We start from the raw sequence: 23,003 nt of genomic DNA, 5'->3' as shown, positions 1-23,003 counted from the left end.
AACGGTAAAATAAAATAACTTGGCCTTTAACATTCTATTTATGGGAAAAAGACATTAAAATAATCAATTCATGGTTCTATGAAGCAATAACAGGCTCGAAAAAGGAAAATTGATTCAAAATCAATTATTACATTTATCAAACCCAGCCCTATAATTTAGGTTATTTTAGCATTGTAATTTTTTTTAAGACAAGAGCCATAAATGTTTTTGAAAATCTATGTTAGTTTCTCTGAAGTCTAAAATGTCATTGCTTATGAAAACATACTGCACTGTGCAGTAGGCTAGATTTTTTTTTAAATAATGAAGACAATTTTGTCTACAATGAACCTCCCATGTTTTTATAACGATTGAAGACAAGTACGTTTTTAAGTTTTAATTATAATTTAGTCTTTAGAAAACTCAGCGTATGTGTTTTCAAAATCACTGAAGACATCTTCAACAAACCTAACATAAGGTTTTGTGAACATTGACAATTTCAGTATCTAATGGACCTATTATCAAGACAATTTCAGAATTATGTCATGTAAGTAAGGTAGATATTTGTTGTAACATTAAAAACAATTCAAAATACCAATTTATGTACTTGTTTTGGTCATTTTGAGGATAAATTAGTCTTTTGTGAATGTCTTGTAAACATTCAAGAAATGCTTGTCTTACAAAAAAAAAAAAAAACTACCGGTGAAAACAATTTCGTGCTCAATTAACCCAACATAAGTGTTTTTGTAATTACTCAAGACAATTAAATTTTTCAACATAAATACAGAGGAGACTGTACACCGATCTGGTCAGCTGGATCGGAATCAGCCGATATTTGGCATTTTCGGCAAAATCGGTGATCGACTCTAGTGTCTTAATTTGCCGAATTAATCAGTGACGTCATTGATCGGCTCTGCAAAATAAGACATTACATGTTATATTTAATGTTTATCAGCATTTTCTTTTTTTACGGGTTCACTTACCATATTTTCCGCACTATAAAGCGCACCTAAAAGCTTTTCAATTTTTTTAAAAGCTGACCATGCGCCTTATAATCCAGTACGCATTATATATGGATCAATATTGAGCCGCAATAGGTCTCGCTGTCAAGACGCTATCGGTGACGCGCATGCGCAGAAGATCCCGCCATCTTGGATGGCTAGCTCTAATAAAATAATAAAAATAATAAAACAGCTGTTTATTCATTTTGGGAGTGAATGGAGTTGTCAGAAAGCTGGTTTGTAATCTATTAATAAAGTTTGACTGACCTGACTTTTTTGTTGACATTCCGTTTAGCGCAGCACCATCTAATGGATGCATAACGTAACCCCAGCCTCTACTGTAGCGCCTTATATATGGAATTTTTTTAAAAAAATATGTCATTCATTGAAGGTGCGCCTTATATATGGAAAATGTTTTAAAATATGTCATTCATTGAAGGTGTGCCTTCTAGTGCGGAAAATACGGTACTATTTTTTTTCCACGTATTTCAATTGGCGTCTGTTATACTGTATGTGGGTTGTTACTATTCATGGGTCGGGCCATTTCAATTGTGATCGTGTAAAGCCTACTACAGAATTATATTTAAATATAGTATAGATGACCACAAAAAAAAAAAAAAAAAAAAAATCCAAAATTTTCCCAACACAGACAATAAAATTCATTACATTCCATGTGAGCCAATCTGTGCACGTACCGTTCCTGGCCACGATTACTGCAATGTACTGGCGGCTGAGGGTGCTGACGGACAAAAGCATGGCGGGGCTCTGCGAGGTGATAAAGCTGAATGAAAAATCCTCTCTGGCCCGACTGCTGCTGCTGCTCTCCGCCTGCAAGCTTTTGTTCAGCATCACAGAGAAAGGCTCCTGAAGTGTGTAGGTCAGCGATGACTCTTTGTCGAAGGACACTGACACCTCTGCAAAAACACCACAAACACAATTTATGAGTGACTGGTAAAAAACATGTACACCATGCCAAGAATAGACATAAAAATGAAAATAAAATGCTCATAAAAGTACCTCACTGCTCTCACCTTTAACCAGTAGATCATTTGACTATTATATATTTTAAATAGGAAAATGTTTTCATAGAAATTCAAGTTCCATTTAAGAATAGATTTAATGTTGAAGGGTCTGATTTACAAAATGTTCAAGTGTGCGAAAACGGGTGCAAACTTGATTGTGCATGCAAACAGATATAGAAGCTGGTCTAATCACTGTGCACAGCCAGGATTGTGTATTCCAAACGTACTAAATTGCCGCACAATATATTTTGTGGGTTGTGCGAGGAGTATATGGAAAGATACATTCATTATGCGCAAAGAGATTTATAAAACTGATCTGAATTACGTTGGCTGATTTAAAAAGCACATCTGAAGAAGTACCAGCATAACGCAGGCAAAGTGAGAGGCGGCAGGGAGAACTCTGCTCTTGCAAATATTTTTGAAATGCCAAAACAAATTATTGGGCCATATCATCTATTCAGCAATGCAATTTGAGAGTTTCTACTTGATATCTATGGGCTGACTTAGTTCCCTGTCACAGCCAGTCATGCCATATCACCTGTGACGAAACTACTTTCAACTCATTTTCATGCTTATGTGTCGAGGTCATTTTAGCGCACTGTGAAAATTGGTGCTGGGCTGTCCCACAAGCAGTTTCCTGCATGTGCTGTCCCACATTTGAAAGCGATATATTGGACACATACGTATACAGACTGTACATCCAATTGACCTTACGCAAAAGCTTCAAAGTTTACTCTTCCAGGTCCGACATCTTTCTCGGACGCTTACAATTGAAATGAAAGTTGCAGAACATGTCAGTGAGTGTTTTTGGAGCAATACAAGCGTGATTTCTTTCAGATCGAGCCAAAAGGTTCTACAATATGTAGTGGAAGGATACATTCATAATATTAAAATATGCAGAAAAGCAAACTTCACAATAAGGATGCTAAAGCATACAGGTCTCAGCTAAGTCTGAGGTAAACAACAATGGCGTATCTCTCTCAGCGTGGAATCGTAATCCCGCTAAATAACCCCCATTTTTAATTAATGTACCTGCAAACTGATTACGTGCTTTTTTTTTCTGTACTGTCTGTAACAGAATGGTTGTTTTTCTCTGAGGTAACACAAAATGCTACGTGAAAGATGCAAACAATACGATAGTATGTTCACTTTGTGGAAATCGATGAAACAACATTCCAGCGCTCCCAGTATGAGAAGCAGGATGTCAAGTTATCCAGCTAACATTAATAACAATGATAAAACTAAACTTAGTGAGTTATTTATGACGCAAAGCTTCATAAAAATACACAGACTGAGCAAAGACTGAAGCAGGTTTACGTCCGTCCATCGGGGTAAGTAAAAATGGTCTTTCTCAGTCCGTGTATTTTTACGAGGCGTCACATCATAAAGACCTCGCCGATTTCAATGGTGTCTGGCCTATGAAACAACGGATTTTGGCACACCTCTGGTGGTCTGGTAATAATAAATAATCATTAATATAACTTTGTTGTCCAGTTTTGTGGATTTTGTGATTGTATCTTGTCGGAAGCTCTCAAACTTCCAAACCAGCTACGGCTCTTTCCTTGAACAAGTGACATTCCACGTCCCTGCGGCCACTAGGACACAGACTCTGAGTGCTAAAGATGATGCATAAGATATGTTTTTATTAATTTTTAAAGAAGAAACTGTGAAGACAATTTATTTTAATTATTTTTAACTTAAACTTGACATACATGTTTTTGGAAATAGACTATCGTCTCCATTATACTCAACATTTTTTTTTTGTTAATATCACAGATGAGATTTTTTTGTTCATTTTCTCTGAAGAAAGTAGAGTAATGTCGTGTTTTCAAACACTAAAGACAATGAAATTAGTGCAATATATGTGTTTTTGTCAAACCTTGTAAAGTTTTTGGAAAACCTTGTGAAGTGTGCAGAACAACTGATATGTTGGGTGCAGGTAGAAGTGTGGCCGAGGACCCAAGTGCAGGAAGCAGGGAAGTGAAGCAGGCTTACAGGTGTTAAGAACAAAAAGGGGATTTTATTTTCATGGATAAAAACTAGCAGGAGGCAAAAAATGAACTGATCAAAATACAAATGAACTCCAGGCAGACGATCAAGGGAAACTAGGGCAGAGTACAGGACAGGAGAACGACAGTAACTCAGGGAGGAAAACAACAACAATGAACCAACAAGAACTGAACGGAAAACAGGTGACTAAATACACATAACTAATTGACAATGACTAGACACAGCTGGGCAAGACACAAGTGGCAGGGGAAGCTGATTGGTAGATACACACTGGGAAGGGTGGACAAGGTTAACAATAACGAGACTAGGGGAGACAAACCGGAAAGCAGAAACAGAAACATGACAAATTCAAAACTAGAACCCCAACAAAAGCAACAAAACCCAAACCCGAACCAAACCAAATACAGGTGACAAAATCCAAACCCTAACATGATATCTACAAAAATGTTTTTCTTAAAAATGATTATTTACAAAGTCTAATCAACTAATGATTACATGTCTTTTGTGACAACTTGAAGAACTAAATGAACATGTTTTCACAGAAACAAAAAAAAAAAAACAAAAAACAAAAAAACCCTCAAACCTAATTGAACTATGGAAAGGCTTCTGCCTTCATTATGCTGAATAATAAATCCTTGAATTTCCATATATTTTGTTTGAACGCCTATAGAGCCTTCCAGTGTGACGTCACGTTGAAGTGCGCCCCTAGCGGTGATGGTCAGGGCGTCAATGCGTGTGAATTAGAAAAAAATCAGTGTGAGGTAGAAAATCGGTCAAACAGTTGATAAATCAGCTACCAATGCTATGGTGAACTTGTGCGCTGTCGATGGATGCTCTAATAAGAGATGAGATCATTCTTTCGGCTGCCGGCAGTGATTCTAAACTAGACGGAAGACAGTGAGGAGTGAAAGACAAGCACGATGGCTCGCGCGACTGCGAGCAAAACTACGACGCAACTGCTTTGCACCCACAAAAAGTACGAGGATATGTTCAGATCATTTTGTATCAGGTAGTCTCTTTTTCACAACAATCATATTTTTTATTTTTTATTTTTTTGCACAAGTATTAAAGTCATTTTGAACAAAAAGTTAACGATTTAACACGTTTATTACAATTAACACTTTAACTCGGGCTTGATTTCTGCTGAGGAATGTGTAGTAAACAATGTGCAGTCTGTTTGTTAGCAGCTAGCAAGCTAAGATAGCTTAAGATTTCGATGTACTGCAAGACGACACAAACGGACAGAAACGATTTAATGAATAACAATTTACACCATGAAAGTAGTGATCAACATACAGTTTCAACCAAAAACAACATACCTTAGGCTTCCACTTCCACTTTGCCTCCAACAAACTCAATTTTTTTGTAGCTAGCGGTTCCAAACGACTGGTTTCAATGATTCGTAGTGACGTAGTGTCCTACTCGGGAAGTTTTTTGCGACACTTGACATATTTCGCACCTTTGAACGAAAACACTCGCCGAAAATCAAGCTTGCTACATTCATTTGTTATGGGATGTTTGCCCCCCCCCAGGAGGTGCTGTGGGAACTAAGCAGTGACGTCAGCTGGAAGGGTCTATAGAGTTCACATGTTTATTGAACTTCAACTCAACTTCATTAGGTGTGAAAAGAAGAAGCATCATTAACGACACCATTAAAGCACTCTGTCTCATGTTCCACATAAAATGTAAGTGTGGCCTCATCGTAAAACGTTCTCGCCGGGAGCATAGAACGTTCTTTTGTTCCCAACGCGACCCCCCAAAAAACAATTTGTTTGCCGTCAACGACAGCGGCTGCAAATGAGAATCGAGCAACTGTCGTCACGCTGTGAAGTCACGCTTGATTTATATCATCCTCCCATCACACCGCATGGCTTCTTTTTCTCTACATACAGACATCTTTGGCTTGGGCGCCATATTTTCTCTCCAGGATGGGTGAAAGGACTAAGACATTCATTCGTTCAGGATGAGATTTCATGCATTTCAACATCTTACACTGTTTGAAATGAGGGTACAACTCAAGATAGAATCAACTGTAATTATGGATCTTAACGTAGCTGTACATTTTCCAAGCCAAAATGTACAGGCATGGTCCTAAAATGTGGCCTTTGAGGGTACTGATCCTGTAATAATTAAGAAAGAAAGAAGAAAAAAATAAAATAAAAATCGCACAGTGGTGCCAAGACCTAATTTAAGCCAATATCAAAGGGTTAACTCTGCGTCCCTCTTTGGCTTTTAATGCAACATTATTCTGAAAGGACAATGGTGGTGAGAATAAAAACTATGATTGACAGAATGAAATGACTTTATTGTCTCTTTTATGACTGGTCTGGACTGGTCTTAGTTTGTGTTCTTTGACGAGGAGTACCTGTGCTTGAATGAAGATGTGCTGTTAATGTTAGCTTCTTGCACTACGTAGCCAGCTATCCGCCATACATTTGTAAATTGTGATGAAAGATATAATGAACGTTATACAGATTAGTAGTCAATAATCCTTTATTTATTTAGTCATTGATTTATTTAGTCATTTATTTAATTATTTATTTAGTCATTTATTTATTTTGAATTTTGGCAGTTTAAATAAATAGATAAATAAATGACTAAATAAATCAATGACTAAATAAATAAATAAATCACTAAATAAATAAATGATTAAATAAATAAATGACTAAAAGTAAAAATAAAAACAGATTTATTTCCATTTATATTTATTTTTTGGATATAATTTTCAAATTATATTTTTTATATTCATTTTTATTTTCACTTGTAGTCATTTATTTATTTATTTAGTCATTTATTTATTTTGAATTTTGGCAATTTTGGTCCTCCATAGGTAGTGGACATGTTGGCTATGAAAATGTAAACAAAGGACAAAATAAAATAGGCGTGGCATGGGAAGTTTAAAACATGTCCCCGCAATAGACAGGGATTGAACGTACTTCCCTGCGATTGGCTGGTGACCAGTCGAGGGTGGACACAACCACTTGCTGGAAGTCAGTTGGGATAGGCGACAGGTCACTCTTACTAGGGATTAGATTTGTTGTTGATTTTCATGTTATAGTTGTGGGACAGACAGTAATGCGGTTCCACCTGAAGGAACAATTATTTTCTGAGCTTCTGCCTGCCTTGCAGCACTCTGTAGTCTAAATCTGATAGAGTGCCATCAGGGTGTTTATAGCAGAAATGGTCCTTGGTAACAATGTGGCCACAAGAAAGCAAACATGTGCCTCTCTCAAGAGTCTGCTCCTGCAAGGGATGGAGGGACTAAAAAAGCCAATGATCCGAAACAGTAAGTCGTTTAGGCGAACCTACCGACCGAATCGTCAAGATAAAAGAAGCGGGTCGCGGTAGATAAAATAAATGGAGCCCAACAGGGCTGTTAAAAAAAAAAGAAAAAAAAAGAACATGGCCGAGAGAATCTCCACACTGCAGGGAAAAAGGGGGACAAATGATTGGACTCGGCCTTCCGGAGAAATAAGAAGCTTGCCTTAATCCTTGCAGAGGACGGTGGCAAGAGAGGACACAAATATGACGTGTAACGTGTCGTCAAGGTGACAGCTGGACTTCACTGAAAACATTTCAGTAATAAGTGGGGGTACATGTTTACACTTTTCGCTCGTCACTACTTTGTGTCTAGTAAGACGATTAACATTCCTAGTTGTGATCTGATTGGCTGTTTTATTAAAGAAGGGCATTTATCCCTAATATGTATCCCTAATTTGGGGTTAAAGGATTGGATACATTACATTAATCAGACATGAAACACTTTTGGCAATAAGGTTGTAGTGGGAGTCCATGCCTTTCAGATATCATCCAGAGTGACTAGCTAGCAAGCACACTGCTTGAGAAGCTAGCAGAGGAAGTAGAAACAACATTGCTAAACATAACACAGAAGCTTAGAACATAACCTCTCCAACACAAGTGTTACGTTATAATATTATCATAGTATTTGGGAGGTTAAAAAAACAACAACAAAAACACACACATTATGAAAATGCCAAAATGGAGACACTGTGCACTAGTGGAAGAAAAGCACCAATGATACATTATTAAATCTAGTTAACTAAAAAGTCAGTATCCTTGTCTTCTTACAAATAAAGCATACAAAACAAGAAAACTAATTTTTGCTCATTATTTTGCCATCTAAAATTAGATGAAAAGTTGTAAACAAGTAAGGAAAATAAAGAAAATGCTTGTTGCTGTCCAATAAAAATGCTTATCCACATTTCTCCAAATGATTTGTCTTATTTAATTTTTTATGTAAAACATGCATTTATTTAAATATTTTTTTGGTCACCGTACTCTATAAACTTTGATTAGTGTTGCACATGTTCATGGACAATATGCACTCTTGACAAGGCACAATATAGTTTAATGAAATAAGAGACTACTTTTTGTTTGTGTATCAGTAATAAATTTCATTAATTGCTAAATTTAGCATTTGTTTAAAAAAAAAAAATACAAAACTATTTGCTACTTCCTTGCTCTCAAAACTAATTGTCAGTTTTTAAGAGACATATTGCCTTCATCTCCTCATCTCATTCCCTGCATTGCCACACTGTGATATCAATCATTTTATCCAGTGTTTCGTGATGGCATTTTACGATAGCTTAGCGCTGATTTAGCATGACTTAGTCTAGCATGTATTCCCCAATAAATTAACTTTCGTCGTCATTTTCGTGTTAAGGATACTTGTCAGAAAGGGTTGCTTATTCCCCACCATGGAAGCGATGATTAGGGAAGTTCTTCTGTTTGTCCACCATGCTAGCTAGCAGCCAGCTGCAAGTGAAGTGAAACACTAGTTTTGACACAAGAAGATGTGATCACTAAACGTTATCATGATTGGTTGGTAAAGGCCATACCTTAATTCATCCATTCACAAGCCGCAGAACTTACAGATTCACTTGCAAACTAAGTTTATCTACTGCACATGTCGTCTTGTTATCTTCAGAACATTTTCGACCTCTGTGGTAGAGTGCAACAGATGGGAATTGCCCATAACAAAATATGGCCAAACACAACACTTGGCAGCCACAACATGTCTAGGGTGTACCCTGCTTCTCGCTCAAAGTCAGCGGGTGTAGTTGAGCCCACTGGCGACCCTAATGAGGACCAGCGGTATAGAAAATAGCTAGGTGGGTGCTTTGCAGTTGACAGAACATGGTGGAGATTATCGATCCACATACTTGTTCTTCACCCAACAGCAACAATATCAAAGAAAAAGCAGTACTTTTCTTCAGGAGTTTGGATATCATCACTGTCAAATAAAGATCACATATTCAATTCCAATTATTATTATTTTTTCTTATTTGTCAAGATTTAGATGCCCATGTTTGGTTTTCATCTGACATCAACAATTAGGGATGTAATGATAACGGCAATATCGCGATATTGTGATATTAAAACTGCCACAATATCGTCATCGTCATCTTCACGATATTTAAAAGCAACACATCTGTTAAAAAAAAAAGTCAGGTTGATTTCCATTTGTGCAGTTATAGCACCCTCTGGTGGCTATTTTTTTTTAGTGCAGTTTAATTTTCATTAGGGATGTTTTGGCCCTTCTATGTTTAAAATCGTCACTAATTGTAAGATGAAGGGGATTGTAATATGCTTGTGAAGTGAGTAATTATGTGGAGGAACTCAATGTGGGCTTGCATTAGCGAGCAACTGCCTCAATATTAAGTGATATTAGAGATTGGAGATGGTTTATTTGTACAAAAGCACAATATTGTGCTTTCTTTAGTATTTTTTTTTTTTTTTTTTTTACAATATTGTGACCTTTTAAATAGCCAACCTCCCCACAATATCGTGATAATTATCGTAACGTGAGCTTCATATCATGATAATATCGTATCGTGATATTTGGTTATCGTTACATCCCTATCAACAATATCAATATCAGTGCCGGCACATCAATATGGTATTGTCAGAAAAAATATCAACAATGTTAGAGGAGCTGCCAAAACATGTTTTCATTTAGATATCGTCCATCTCCATAAAAAATAAATAAATAAATAATAAAAATTGTGTTTTTCATTTGACACCAATAATAATCAAGAGAGAACATGGGGGATGTTTTAAAGAACATTGCTACCAGATGCTGAAATATACTTTTTGTATTGTACCAGTCGATATGGAACACTGCAACATCGAGCTCCCTAACCATGAATGCAGTGAATGGAGCGTTACCTTGGTTACATGAAGTCCCGGCATAGGCCGACTGGGAGCAGTCACATGCATAGCCGTTGCTTTTCTCGATGCACCGACCCCTGTTGTGGCACAGACTGCTGGAGCCACTGCAGTACCCGGGGCAGCCTGCGCTCACGCCCGGCGTCACCTTGGCCCGCTCCTCCAGGTCCAAGCTCCGCCCATTCACCATCAGGCTCCTCATGCAGCCCAAGAAGCCCCGCTGCAGCGACGTCGTTCCGCCTGCAATGACAAGCGATTTAGCCGCATGTCGTGATGAATTATCTACATGATTTACTTCATTTTATGGTTGTTGTGGATTCATAATTAACTGCAGGAGAATGGATCAATTTAGGAATTTATTTGTCATGATATCTCATTATCTTTCTCACGTCTCGGATAGGATCATTCCAAATTAATCTGCTTCTTACCATGGAAAACAGAAACTCTACAGTTTTGACCAAGATACAGTGAAAAGAGCCAAAGGAAGGTCATGTCAGCATCTAGTGGAAAACAATTTGGCCTTTCCACATTGAGTATAGAAAGGCCAATAAACTCCAATGTCTCATATGAAGTGTGGGCAGTTTTTAATTTTTATAGTTTTCAAATAATTAAAAAAATAATAATTGTAGGTCTATTTGTAAAAGGAAAAAAGTTGTATTTAAATTTTTAAAGTCATCATTTTACATCAACAGAAAAACCCTCCCACCCCACCAAACAGGTTGCAGTATAATAAAAATATCTTTTTTTTTTTTTTTTTTAAAGAAAAACAAAATCATGTTATATTTATTTTTTAAACGAATAGTTTCTTTGTAGTTTACGACGGTGTATTAGGGCCACATATAAATATATATTTTTTGGAGGACGGGGACAATATTCTGAGAAACAACTCGCAAATTTGCCATTTAATAAAGTCGCAAATTTGCGACTTTATTTTGGCAGATTTTCAAGAAAAAAACCTCAGAAACTAACGAGAAATACACATAGTATAGCTATAGTCTAATTGTGCGGATTCATTGGTGGTTAATGGGACACTGTTTATAAAATGAAAAGGTAGAACGGAGAGGGATTCATTCTTAAATTCAAACTTAAATCATCATATACACTGCAGCTACAGCGACAACACTTCCTGGTCCCATATCAGCTGACTAACACTAACCAATCAGAAGCAAGCATACTTTAGGTAAATGCAAGTGAATGACGAAGAGCAGCAGATTAGACACATCAACTTAGATACTTCCATCCATCCATTTTCTGAACCGCTTGCTCCTCACAAGGGTCGTGGGGGGTGCTGGAGCCTATCTCAGCTGGCTCTGGGCAGGAGGCGGGGCACACCCTGAACTGGTTGCCAGCCAATTGCAGAACTTAGATACTTGTACAAAAAATACCAAAATATATGAATGTGTAAATAATAATTGTGGAAACATAAATGTACAAGCAAATATACATTTTAACAAATTAACTTAAATGCTCGATCTCCAGGGTGTGGACCTTCGCAATGCTCTCTCTGTCTCTGTCTGTCTCTCTGTCTCTGTCGCTGGCCAGGGGCTGTGTATGGTTAACCTCTGCTAAAGCAATTACTATCTCCTTATTTTAAACCCGACCGAAAAGTATTGGAACAAACAGTCGAGAAGTAAGCTGCGTGTATTTCTCGTAAGTTTTCAATTTTTTTTTTTTTTGCCCTGGCAAATCTACCACTTTATAAAGTCGCAGATTTGCCACTTTATGAACTCACAAATTTCTGAGGATTTTTCCCCCTGCAAATTTGTCACTTTATAAAGTGGCAAATTTGCAAGTTTTTTTTCTCTGATTATTGCCCCCACCGTCTAAAAAAAAATATATTTATATGTGGCCCGAATACGCCGTTGTAGTAGTAAAATTAGCAAAATTAAAATTAAATTTGGACTTTATTGTTTCATCCATCCATTTTCTCGACCGCTTATTCCTCAGGGTCGCGGGGGGTGCTGGAGCCTATCTCAGCCGGCTATGGGCAGTAGGCGGGGTATACCCTGAACTGGTTGGCAGCCAATCGCAGGGCGACTTTGTTTTTTAAAGAAAAACAAAATCAAGTTATATTGGGTTTTTTTTAATGATGTCTCTTTGTGGCAAAATTAAAATTAATTTTTATTCTTCATTTATTTTTATTTTACTCCTTAATATGCTCTGAAATGCATACCTTTATTGGAAAAAAAAATCTGATTGCAAATTATGTAGTTTGAAAAGTAGGCCGCAACTTAGCGATGACCACTTGAGGAGCCCTTGGTATAAAACTGTTAGATTAGGCCTCTTTGGTATATATGATTAGATAGGTGACTTGAGCTAGGCCATTGTGTTGCTGTGACCTTTTTCCTGGTTCGGCATCTCCCTAGCTATCTGCAACCTTGCACACTTAACAGTTCAAACCAAATAAGACCATCAAGTCACACACTGCACTGTCACATGGGCTAAGCAGTTGGGGCGGTTGTGCAAAACAGTATAAGATTAGGAACCATTTTGAACAGATTAGACCTTCTTCCGCATCCAACAGAAAATGCTATCGATCTTTCTGGCATCCAGTAAATAGTTCAACTGAAAATATGCAGTCTTGTGGTTGTTATTATTAGCATAGTGAGCATTAAAAATAAAAGAACCGGTGAAAGTTCCCTTCAGAACTTTTTAGGACTGTGTATATTTTACATACACCAATTTTCCTCTTGTTGTGTTTCAACGGGAGACCCAAGGTGATGTGTTCAAGATGAGGGATTCTAGTGACCCTTTTCAAAAAAGTGACTAGCAACAAATATAACAACTTTTGGAGACTCTGACTCAGACTTCCTCGAAGCTGCAATCAGAGCAAGAGATATCCGCCCCTGCAAACACAACCACGGTTGCGCCAAGTTGCTGCTCGTTGATTCTCCCCATGAGTCTCACTAGCGGATTAAGTGCTTCATTACCAAGCCGCCAAATTGCACTTGTCAATTTAGTGTGCGCATCTGTATATGTGGAGCATGTAGTGGACACATCAACATCCACACAGCCCTCACGAGGACAACTTCGCTGAACAATCAAGTGCAAAAGTATAAACAGAATGATATGTCTACTGGAATATTTCAGACTTGGCTTGTCTGTTAAAGAAGGTGAGCTTACCTACAAAAAGCTGGCTGCTTAGCTTTAAGGGCAGCTGACGGTCCACAGGAGCCGACAGGAAGCGGACAGGAAGCTGGTCTACCTGCAGCGAGGCCTCCTTGACATTGTGCACCGCCCTGACGTAGTGCCACTGCCGGTCATTCAGCGGCATGTGCGACTTGACCGACAGGACCACCGCGCCGTTTCCGACATCAAAGGAAAACGACACCATGGACGGAGCTGATTGGCCACAAAGACACAAATGTAATAGGATGAACAAGACTCGGATGAGTATTCTCCCCTCAACACGAACAACGGCACAATCCCCCCCCGCTCAGGTTTGTCGACAAAACTCCCCTGTAATCAACAGTAAATAACACCAGCATCTCTACTACAACAAACAATCCAAGGGCTGCAACTGCTTTTGAATAGAAATGCACTGTGCACTCGTCATGCTGGCAGACAAGAACAAGCTTCACAGAGCCCCGAGTGCATTCTTTCATTATTTACATACATTTTCATAGCAGATTGCATTACCCTCAAAGGAGGCTTCTAATATTCGTATGCGCTCGCTGGCTTTGTATGCCTTTATCGAGGTCAAATTCAAGCACTTTCAACATTTCCCCCCCATAGATATGAGGTATATTATAAATTTATACACACATATTGTATGTACAGTAATGTTGCCTTGCACAGTACTTGTGTTTTCATGGTAAAAACTAAATAGTAGAAAAGTAGGATAGAATATATCATATTTTTAATTGTGTTTTTTGTACTTGTGTCTTTTGTTATACAATGTTCCCTCACTATAATGCGGTTCACTTTTTGCAGTCTCGTATTGCGGATTTTTAGTGCAATTCGGCATGTATTTTTTTTTTTACAGTAATTATATAAAATTAATGAAGGTTTGAACATTGAGAATGTTTAAACAAGAGAGAAATGTGATAAAAAGTAAATGCCTCGATGAGAAAAGTGTATGAACTGTGTGGTGAGGGGTTTTAGAGCCTTAAAACATTTATAGTAAACGTAAAACATAAACCTAGCTACTTCGCGGATTTAATTTATTGCGGTTATTTTTTGGAACCTAACCCCAGCGCAAAACGAGGGAACACTGTACAGTGGATCTCTCCGCATACTTGTAGTTTGATATCCATGGATTCACATATTTACGGATTTAAAAGAATATGTTTTTATGTGCGGGGAGGAAGGGCAGCCCCTGTTTGCATATGAGAGGTTTTAAATAGGTCTGAATTATAATTATGACAGATTTTCAGTATTCACTATCCAAATATATACAGGACTGTCTGAAAATTAGAATATTGTGATAAAATCCATTATTTTCTGTAATGCAATTAAATAAGCAAAAATACCATACATTCTGGATTCATTACAAATCAACTGAAATATTGCAAGCCTTTTATTATTTCAATATTGCTGATGATGGCTTTTTTTTTTTTTTTTTTTTTTTTAACTTGGTGTGAGGAAATATTCTAATATTTAGAAATTAGGCAATTTGAGTTTTCTTAAACTGTAAGCCATAATCAGCAATATTAAAATAATAAAAGGCTTGCAATATTTCAGTTGATTTGTAATAAATCCAGAATGTATGGCATTTTTGCTTATTTAATTCCATTACAGAAAATAATGGACACAATATTCTAATTTTCTGAGACAGTCCTGTACAGTATACACTGTATTTATATTGAACGTATACTGTTTGTATATGTGTGTTACAAAATGTGTAAACTGAGTCATGCCTGGCTGAGTAAAATAGAATGATTAAACAGATGCCTGAATGAATAATGAATGAATTAGTGGTAAATAAATATCAAAATAAATGTATAAATCAAAAATACATATTGAATATTAAATGTAACTATTAAATAAAGCAAAAAACTAATTACATGAAAAAAAATAAAGTAACATTAATAATCCTAACTGCATATTCAATTTAATAATACCAATTACACTTAATTTCAAATTTAGAAAAAGCAGCTAAAAAAAAATCTGGAGTTTAAAGTATGTGTGCCAAAATTGCATTACCACAAATATGATTTAATTAGTTGTGCAAGAAGCCCTTATTGACAAAACATTTATATAGTTTGCTCCAGTATAACATAATACAAGAATGCTGTTGTGCTTTTGTGCCTTGTTATGGCGCATGACTGTTGACTCACAGCTGAGCTCCACTCTGACAAAGTCTTTGAGGCCCAGGCTCTCCACAAAAACTCCTGAGGGAGTACTCGTTTTGAAGTAGAAGGAGATGTCTGAGGCAGGCTCGGTTGGTGAGGTGGGGAAATAGAGGTACGACGACTCTTGGTAGAAGGTGGCTGCATTCCACATGGTCCCTGCAGGAGAAACAGACAGAAATAAATCCATATAGTACATGTAATCAAGTATGGATGGAGAAAGGTGAGTGCTTGAGCACTCACTGTGAAGACCTAACAGCTGAGAAGTATATACATTAGTAGGCTTACTCATGTTGTACTTTAGGGCAGTACAAGAATAGCTGTAAGCCATGTCTGCCATCTATAGGTCAATGGTGATATTGCAACTTAAAATGATTGTCAATAAATTTTTGCAGTTCGGCACCTGACATTTTTTCAATGTGTCACCCTCCCCATTTTTTTCCAGGATTTTTTGTCCATTTACCACCAGTTACTCATGGAAATGCATACTGAATGTTTATCTATGATTTTTGAAGACTTTTTTGGGCTGTTTGAAAACCCTATATAAATAAAGATGACGACTTGACATGTTGTTCTGGGGGCCACTGGGTGTGGTCACTAGTTGATCATTCCTGTTTTATAAGTTTTTTTTTTTTTAATGGAAAAACTACTGCAATTGGCTGTCAACCAGTTCAGAGTGTACCTCGCCTACTGCCCAAAGCCAGCTGGGATAGGCTCCAGCATCCCCTGTTACCCTAGTGAGGAAAGGCGGTTAAGAAAATGGATGGATGGAAAAACTAGTACAGTATTATTATAAATGAAGTTGTATTTCAGAGGGAAAAAAAAGAAATCACAATAATAAAAATAAACTCATATTTTCTTTGCTGTTTTTAGTATGAAGTCATTACAGTCTTAGTATTAATCTTATTTTCCACACAATGTTGTATTGTTACAATAATGAAGTCATATTTTCCAAAATAAAGTTTGTTATATATATTATGTACATTAAAATGATGTATTTTTATTTTGGAATTTTTTTTTGTTGTTTTTTAAACTGTACTTAAAGCCTGTATTACAGGAATTAAACTGTATTTGTTTAAAAAAATTAGTTCCAATATTATAAAAATTAAGTTGTAACTGTATTTAGAAACATGAAAATACTGTAAAGTCACATATTCCATACATTTTAAGACATAATAGGATGACATTTTTTCAACAAAAAGTTGTAATACAAAAATGCAGTTGTATTTTTTCATGAAAAAGCACTAATGATTCCAAAATTTTTTAATTTGATCAGAAATAAATCTGTCTGTAGTTGAAATATTACAAATAAATAAATAATCCAAGTCTTTTCTCTCAGTATTTTGACTTCATCCTCAAAATACATAATTTCTTGTATGATTATCAACAAACTGAACAGTACTACTAGGAGTTGACTATAACAGAATAGGCAGTCAGCCAAGATAGAAACACGCACAAATGAGTTAGCCAATTCTACAGACTCTTACTTGTGAGTGACCAAGTCAAGTTTCCCTAAGTAATTTTCCTGCCTGTGGTTAAGACTTTCATCCAGTATATGAGTGATCACCTACTGTCTCCATAACAACGCAGAGAGCCGATGCGGTAGACGGCCTGCGAGCCGGCCCTGCCGATATCTCCGATCACTATCTGGCTCACTGGTAGGTGGTCTTTGTAGGAGAGGACGCCTGTGTCGTTGGCCCTGTGACAGACATCGAACAAATGAGTGAATAAGCAAACACAAACAGAGGGGGGCGGGGGGTGTCCCTCAGGGCCCGGGACGCCTCGACGGGAATCGAGATAAAGGCTCCCATTCTTCTGCATTAGCGCAGAAGGCAGAGTAAAGACATTAAAGCAATTCATCACGAGGGAGACAAGCGCCTTTGGAAATATGCAAACAGAGCTGAATCCAGGCTGGATTTGGAGTTTGGAGTGGATTAACGCACAAAATGCAAAGACACTTCAAGCGTTTAATACAGCAAAATTCAAATGAAGGTTTAGCTGTTTCTTGCAATATTTCAAATACTTTTCAATATTATCTCTATCTTCTACAGTGGACAGAGTTCAACTTTAAAGTTGAATTATCCCATTAGGTTAGCATGCATATCCTAATCATTTAATGACATTGTTTTAGTATTTTCAGAAAAACATCACTAAATGAAGGTGAATGAAAACAAATCTGGAGATCACCGCGAGTCACGGAGTTCTTGTTAACATACCATATGTCTGCGTCGGCGTCACAATTGCAGAAGTAGTTCATGTCCACACAGTTCTCCTCCAAGCTGCAGGAGCACTGCTGGATTCCCGGCAGAAAGCCTCCCCAATAGCTCCGCCTCTCGCCGCGTCGATCCAGCCACCATGACATTGGACTGCCATCTGCAATCACGTACCAGTCAGTCAGGGATTGTGTCGTACTTCAGCAAAATTTTACATTCATATCAGGGTGCCTATCTGTACATGGATATATGCCAACAATTCATTCTTGGTGTGGATCCTACAACAAACCACCTGACAAGGGTATAATCTATAGACATGTACCGAACAGCTGTCATCTAGTTGTAGGGCAAAATACATTTTATAACAGAGTGAGAACTCTATAGTCTTTCAATAATCTACATTGACAATTTGTCCTTGTCATACCATAGCCTTTAAAACTGGACATACATTGTGTAGGCCTGCCTCTTGCCATACCAAGATACCGGACTACCATCAAAAGAGACTGACCAGACAGTCAAGAATAATCATCGAGAACTCTGGCAAAATCGAGCAAGACCAAACATGGTTATCTTACACTAATCGTCAATCCATCGCTGATGGAAGCCTGTTTTGCTGAGAAATGGTGAGTGACGGACTGTCGGTCCTAAAATAGTAGTGTCAGAGTGATGGCGGATGTGTAGTTAAAATAAAATGATGGACTGACAGATTGACAATTACAGTTTGGTTCGGCTTTAAAAAAATGACAGATTTTGTAAAATGCTGTTCTGAGTATATTAGGTACCAGGCTGGTTTCGACCAACTGTATGTCTAAACTGAAGAGATGAAGGACATCTATTGTTAAGTTGCACCCAGGTTGTGTAACTGATTCTCAGCAGACATCCCCAAGCACGACACAGTTGTTACTTACGCAAGGACAAAACGGCGCTTTCGACCTTATGAGTTTGGGCAACGGGCCAAAGATCAGCATCACCAGAGTTGGAATGCAGACACCATCTGGCATATTGTTACACTTGATCTGAATTTTTTTTGTTTTTCACCTTTTTGACCCTTATTTTTGTCGCCTCAAAAACCCGAGAGGATGCTCGAAGAGAATACTGAATTACGTTGACCTTCAGCTGTATTTTCTTTTTGTTTTGTCCATCTCAATTTTCTTTTCTTTTTCACATGGTTTAAATTTAGAGAAGCAAATACAGAAGATGCTTTTAACATCTACACAGTACTCAGCATGCATGCACAGAGGGTTTATACCAATGCATTTGGACAGAAGCGATGAGATCTGGAACTCTTTTAAAGTTTAAAGTCCTTCACTAGCTTCATTTGCTCGTAAAATATTGATACTTAAATGCAGCTACAAGGCTTTGAGAATAAAATCTGCTTCATCTTAGCATTTTGGGCCTTGAAATCTAAAGTGATCACGACTCCTCAAACATAAAGATTGTGCTTAAAGAATGCTTGTGTCGAAGCCACCACAACAGCTAGCGATACTTAACAAGCCCCCTGCGAATGTAACTGAAGCAAGGGCCACGTCATAAAAAAAAAAGACCTTTCATCGCCTCCTCTGCGGGGTTAAGTACGGCGGCCTCAATCATCGCTCACACACGTAAGCCTGCATTGCAAATGAAGCCGGTATGCAGGGAAAAGCCCATTAAGCCTCTTGTCACTAAACATAATCAAGTGTCACATGCTGCAGTGCTCTCTGCCCATCCAGCATGCATTAGAGCCGCATTAGGCAGCGCATTTATGGATGGCCACAAAAGTCATATTAGTCTAAGTCACACAGCGGGACGCAGACACCGGCAATTCTCTCTGAAATCACGTCTGAATAGGATGCAATGACCTATGACTAACAGTCTAATGCCTTATTAAGACCAAAATGAGAAAAAGTTCCTTTGTAAGCGATGGCAAAAGAGCAGACAACAGAAAAGCAGTGTGGGCGAGAGCAACATTAGCATGCAAGCTAATGTTTGTGCTACCAAGGTTGGAAATAAAACATTCTTTATTGTCTTGAGCATCAGCTGCCATCCTTGATTGTCTTGATTACTTTGCTGATTATTTTAAAAATACTAATCAGCCCCCCGAAAATAGGAAAAGGCGACAATCAATACTTCCTGTACGAGATGTCGCGATAACCTTGGCGGGATGGCAAATTAATGAATGAGAAGCTTGATTTTGTTGAGCAAGTGCTGCTTCACTAGCAGAGCCTTGTGGTGTTTATCACGACACAATCTGGGTGGTTGTCGCTTGGAAAATCCTGAAAATACAAACTGCAAACTAATCAGTTTCATACTTGTTGGATATGCAGCTAAAATGTCAACCTTTTGGTGGTGACTGGAGAGCCCGCTTTTCTGCTTACTAAATAAAATGCTCACCTCTAGCAAAAAAAAAAAAAAAAAAAAAGTAAGACAAATGGAACCGAAATGCTTTTCGATCAGGTTGTAAAAATCGATGCAGGTGATAGGAAATGAGAAACTGCTAATTCTTTCAGCGGGATCCAGACGAAATGCCAATAGGATTAAACAAATTGAGCACGACAAATAATCCTCAGATTGTATTTCTCTAAATAGCACGACATCGACCGCCATTAAATCAGCTGCTTACTTACTTAGTCTGAGAAATTGCTTTTATCCGCTCAATTTTGGATTTTCTTAACAAAAAAAAACAACAACATGTACACATAATACTTGCCCCCAAGGCACCATATGTTTCATATACCGTAAAATCCCGAGATTAACACGCACCCGTGTATAATACGCCACCCAAAATCATTTATTTTTCTTTAATATAGTCTCGGGATTTGCTGGTATCCGTTATTATCTGAGTTCAAGTATTAATTTTATATAAATTAATAAAGCTTCAAAACATCCCAAATAAAGTGTAAATGTTTTTAAATCCAAGTTAAAACCTAGTGCATGCTCTTTTCCCATACCTATGATTAAGATCTTTCAAGCTAATTATTTTTTAAACTTGTCTTTTGGAAAATCTTGTTCTTGCACTGTTGGATCTTTTAGTAATTTTAGTAAGTGATTTTTTTTTTTAATTTCTTTAGTTTGTTTTTAAATCTCTTTAACTCTGTTTGCAACCACTTATAAATGATGAACTTTTAATTACAGTATAAGAAGCACAGTTACGTAGAGTGTCAAATGTGCTATAAATCAGCAATTCAATTAATTTTTTATTTTATGTATATATTTTTTACAAAAATGTATTTTTTTTTCTTTTTTAATTATGTCACCTTATACCACCCATATATATATATATATATATATATATATATATATATATATATATATATATATATATATATATATATATATATATATATATATATATATATATATATATGGGATGCCATCCTCAACTAGCACCCACATATGTCCTCTAGCCATAGATGATGACATCATAGCCTTTTGTTTGGACGCTCAGTAAACACCCTGAGCAATGACATCGCAACTTTGCTTTTCTCACCTTAATTTCTGATACACATCTGAAGTGTTTCCTGTAAATAACCAGAGCTCTTTAATTTTTGTTTAATGTATTAAGAAACTGAGCTGCTATCAAGCCCAACATAAGATATTTTCGTATGCACAACGGCAATTCGGGATTTGCACAATAAGCAGAAGAAAAATCTGTTTGCGACAAACAAAATCATTAGGGTGAATGCTTGACTCTCAGCACTCGCACAATAACTCTAAATATAGCAGCAGGATGTTGGCGGTATTCTAGAAGGTAATTACTTCTTCGCTGTTGTCTTAATGACGACCGCATGGCCCCCACTGACGAACGTCAGTCATTACAGACGAGACGAGGCGAGGAACACCTGCTACTCGAATCGTCCACGGTTGAGCATAGCAACGTGGATGTTAAATGTCTGAACAACATCTGCATCTTAAGTGAACAGCAGAGGCTGAAGGGAAAGCTGGCAGAAGGAGGTCACGTAATCCAGCCTCCTCGAGTCAGCAAGCAGAGTTTGCCTGGATGCGAGCTCAGATGTTCTTGGCACAGGAAGGCATCTGTAAACCCGGCAGGCTGGTTGCAACAGCTGTTGTTGATTGTCTTTCCTGTAAATTAACGCGATAAACGTCCATAAAGTCGCTTGATGCTGTCGGAGAGAGAGTGTTTACCTGGCACAGAAATGTTCTTTGTGTCTTCAAGTTTCAATCAAGCAAGACACAAAGACACGTTTTGGAATCGCTCCACGGGAGATTTTGAAGCAAAGCCGTGTTTTTGGAGCTAGAACTTTCTCTGCCGTCTACTCTGCATCAAGCTGTATGGGTCACAGCTTGTGCCAATCAAACCTAGGAAGAATACGTTTTGATTTCAATGAAATGCAGGCTTGATTTATGCTATTCCCGAGCAAACCACTTCCTGACTGGCCGAGTGAAAGAGCTATTTGATTGGATTAGATTAAAAATAATACAACTGCTTCATTGCTCAGAATTCCTTGGCAGGAGAGTGAAGTGTCTCCTGCTTTGGTTACAAGAGTGGTTATAATGGTTCCTGACTAAACTTAAGATGCTTCCGGACTGGTATACAAAGGAATTAAACTGTTAAGTGATTGAGTTTTGACTATGAAGTAGTGTTGCTTGATTGGACTTTTGAGTGGAAACCAGTACCTGGTTGTATTACAGAGATCAAAGTCTATAGTATAGTTTATATATATATTAAGTATAGCTAAAGATATATTGTCATAAGAATGCTTAATAAGTGAGTGCTACCTGATTTGATTACAGGAATGTGAGTGCTTCTGTGCTTTTTTAAAAATTACAATATTTTTTAAATATTTTAAGTCTTGTGCCTGAAGCTCGAATGTCTTTGCGCAGTCGGACTACGTCGGTGCCCTGTTCCTTTAAATATTGCTGCCAGAACGAATTGTGGGTAATAATATTTCCTTTTGTAAAGGTTGGTCAGGAGTATCCTTGGCTGATCCAGGACGGATCCAGGCACCTTTGATAAAACATCTTTGCTTTTGTGTCATCTCGCTCAGATAGTATAGATAAGGAACCTTCCTAAATAAAAATGAGTGTCACAAGAGGACCGTGGGTTGCTTATTATCGGGTTACAGGAAGTCGGGTTCTTCCTGATTGGTTACATAAAGTCAAGTGCCTCCTGATTGGGTTTGACTGAGTAAGGTGCTTCTCGATTCGATTACCGGATGTCAGTTTCTTTCTGTTTGTGATTCAGGAGCTGAAGTGCTTCCTGACTGTGTTACACGAATAAAAGTGTTTTCCTGATTGGATTACAGAAAGAAACATGCTTCTTGATTGGGATAAAAGAAGTAATGTACTGCCTGGTGGTGTTAA

The 23,003-nt window shown here is 37.6% G+C and overlaps 1 protein-coding gene across 1 annotated transcript in view; it reads right to left on the bottom strand.

Annotated features, from left to right (window-relative positions):
• The window catches only part of LOC144030520 (contactin-associated protein-like 5), a 155,622-nt gene that overhangs the window by 19,964 nt on the left and 112,655 nt on the right, over nt 1-23,003 (bottom strand). Inside the window, exons 14-19 of the mRNA XM_077536901.1 lie at nt 17,706-17,862; nt 17,061-17,188; nt 15,478-15,648; nt 13,322-13,540; nt 10,199-10,438; nt 1,673-1,891 (exon numbers count right to left, since the gene is read on the bottom strand). Coding sequence (XP_077393027.1) covers nt 1,673-1,891; nt 10,199-10,438; nt 13,322-13,540; nt 15,478-15,648; nt 17,061-17,188; nt 17,706-17,862 — 1,134 coding nt within the window. The remainder of the gene's footprint in view (nt 1-1,672; nt 1,892-10,198; nt 10,439-13,321; nt 13,541-15,477; nt 15,649-17,060; nt 17,189-17,705; nt 17,863-23,003) is intronic.

Source organism: Festucalex cinctus, chromosome 11, assembly GCF_051991245.1.
Source record: "Festucalex cinctus isolate MCC-2025b chromosome 11, RoL_Fcin_1.0, whole genome shotgun sequence".
Taxonomy (NCBI): Eukaryota; Metazoa; Chordata; class Actinopteri; order Syngnathiformes; family Syngnathidae; genus Festucalex; species Festucalex cinctus.
Note: the sequence above shows the minus strand (reverse complement) of the source record. Positions and strands in the feature narration are given on the sequence as shown.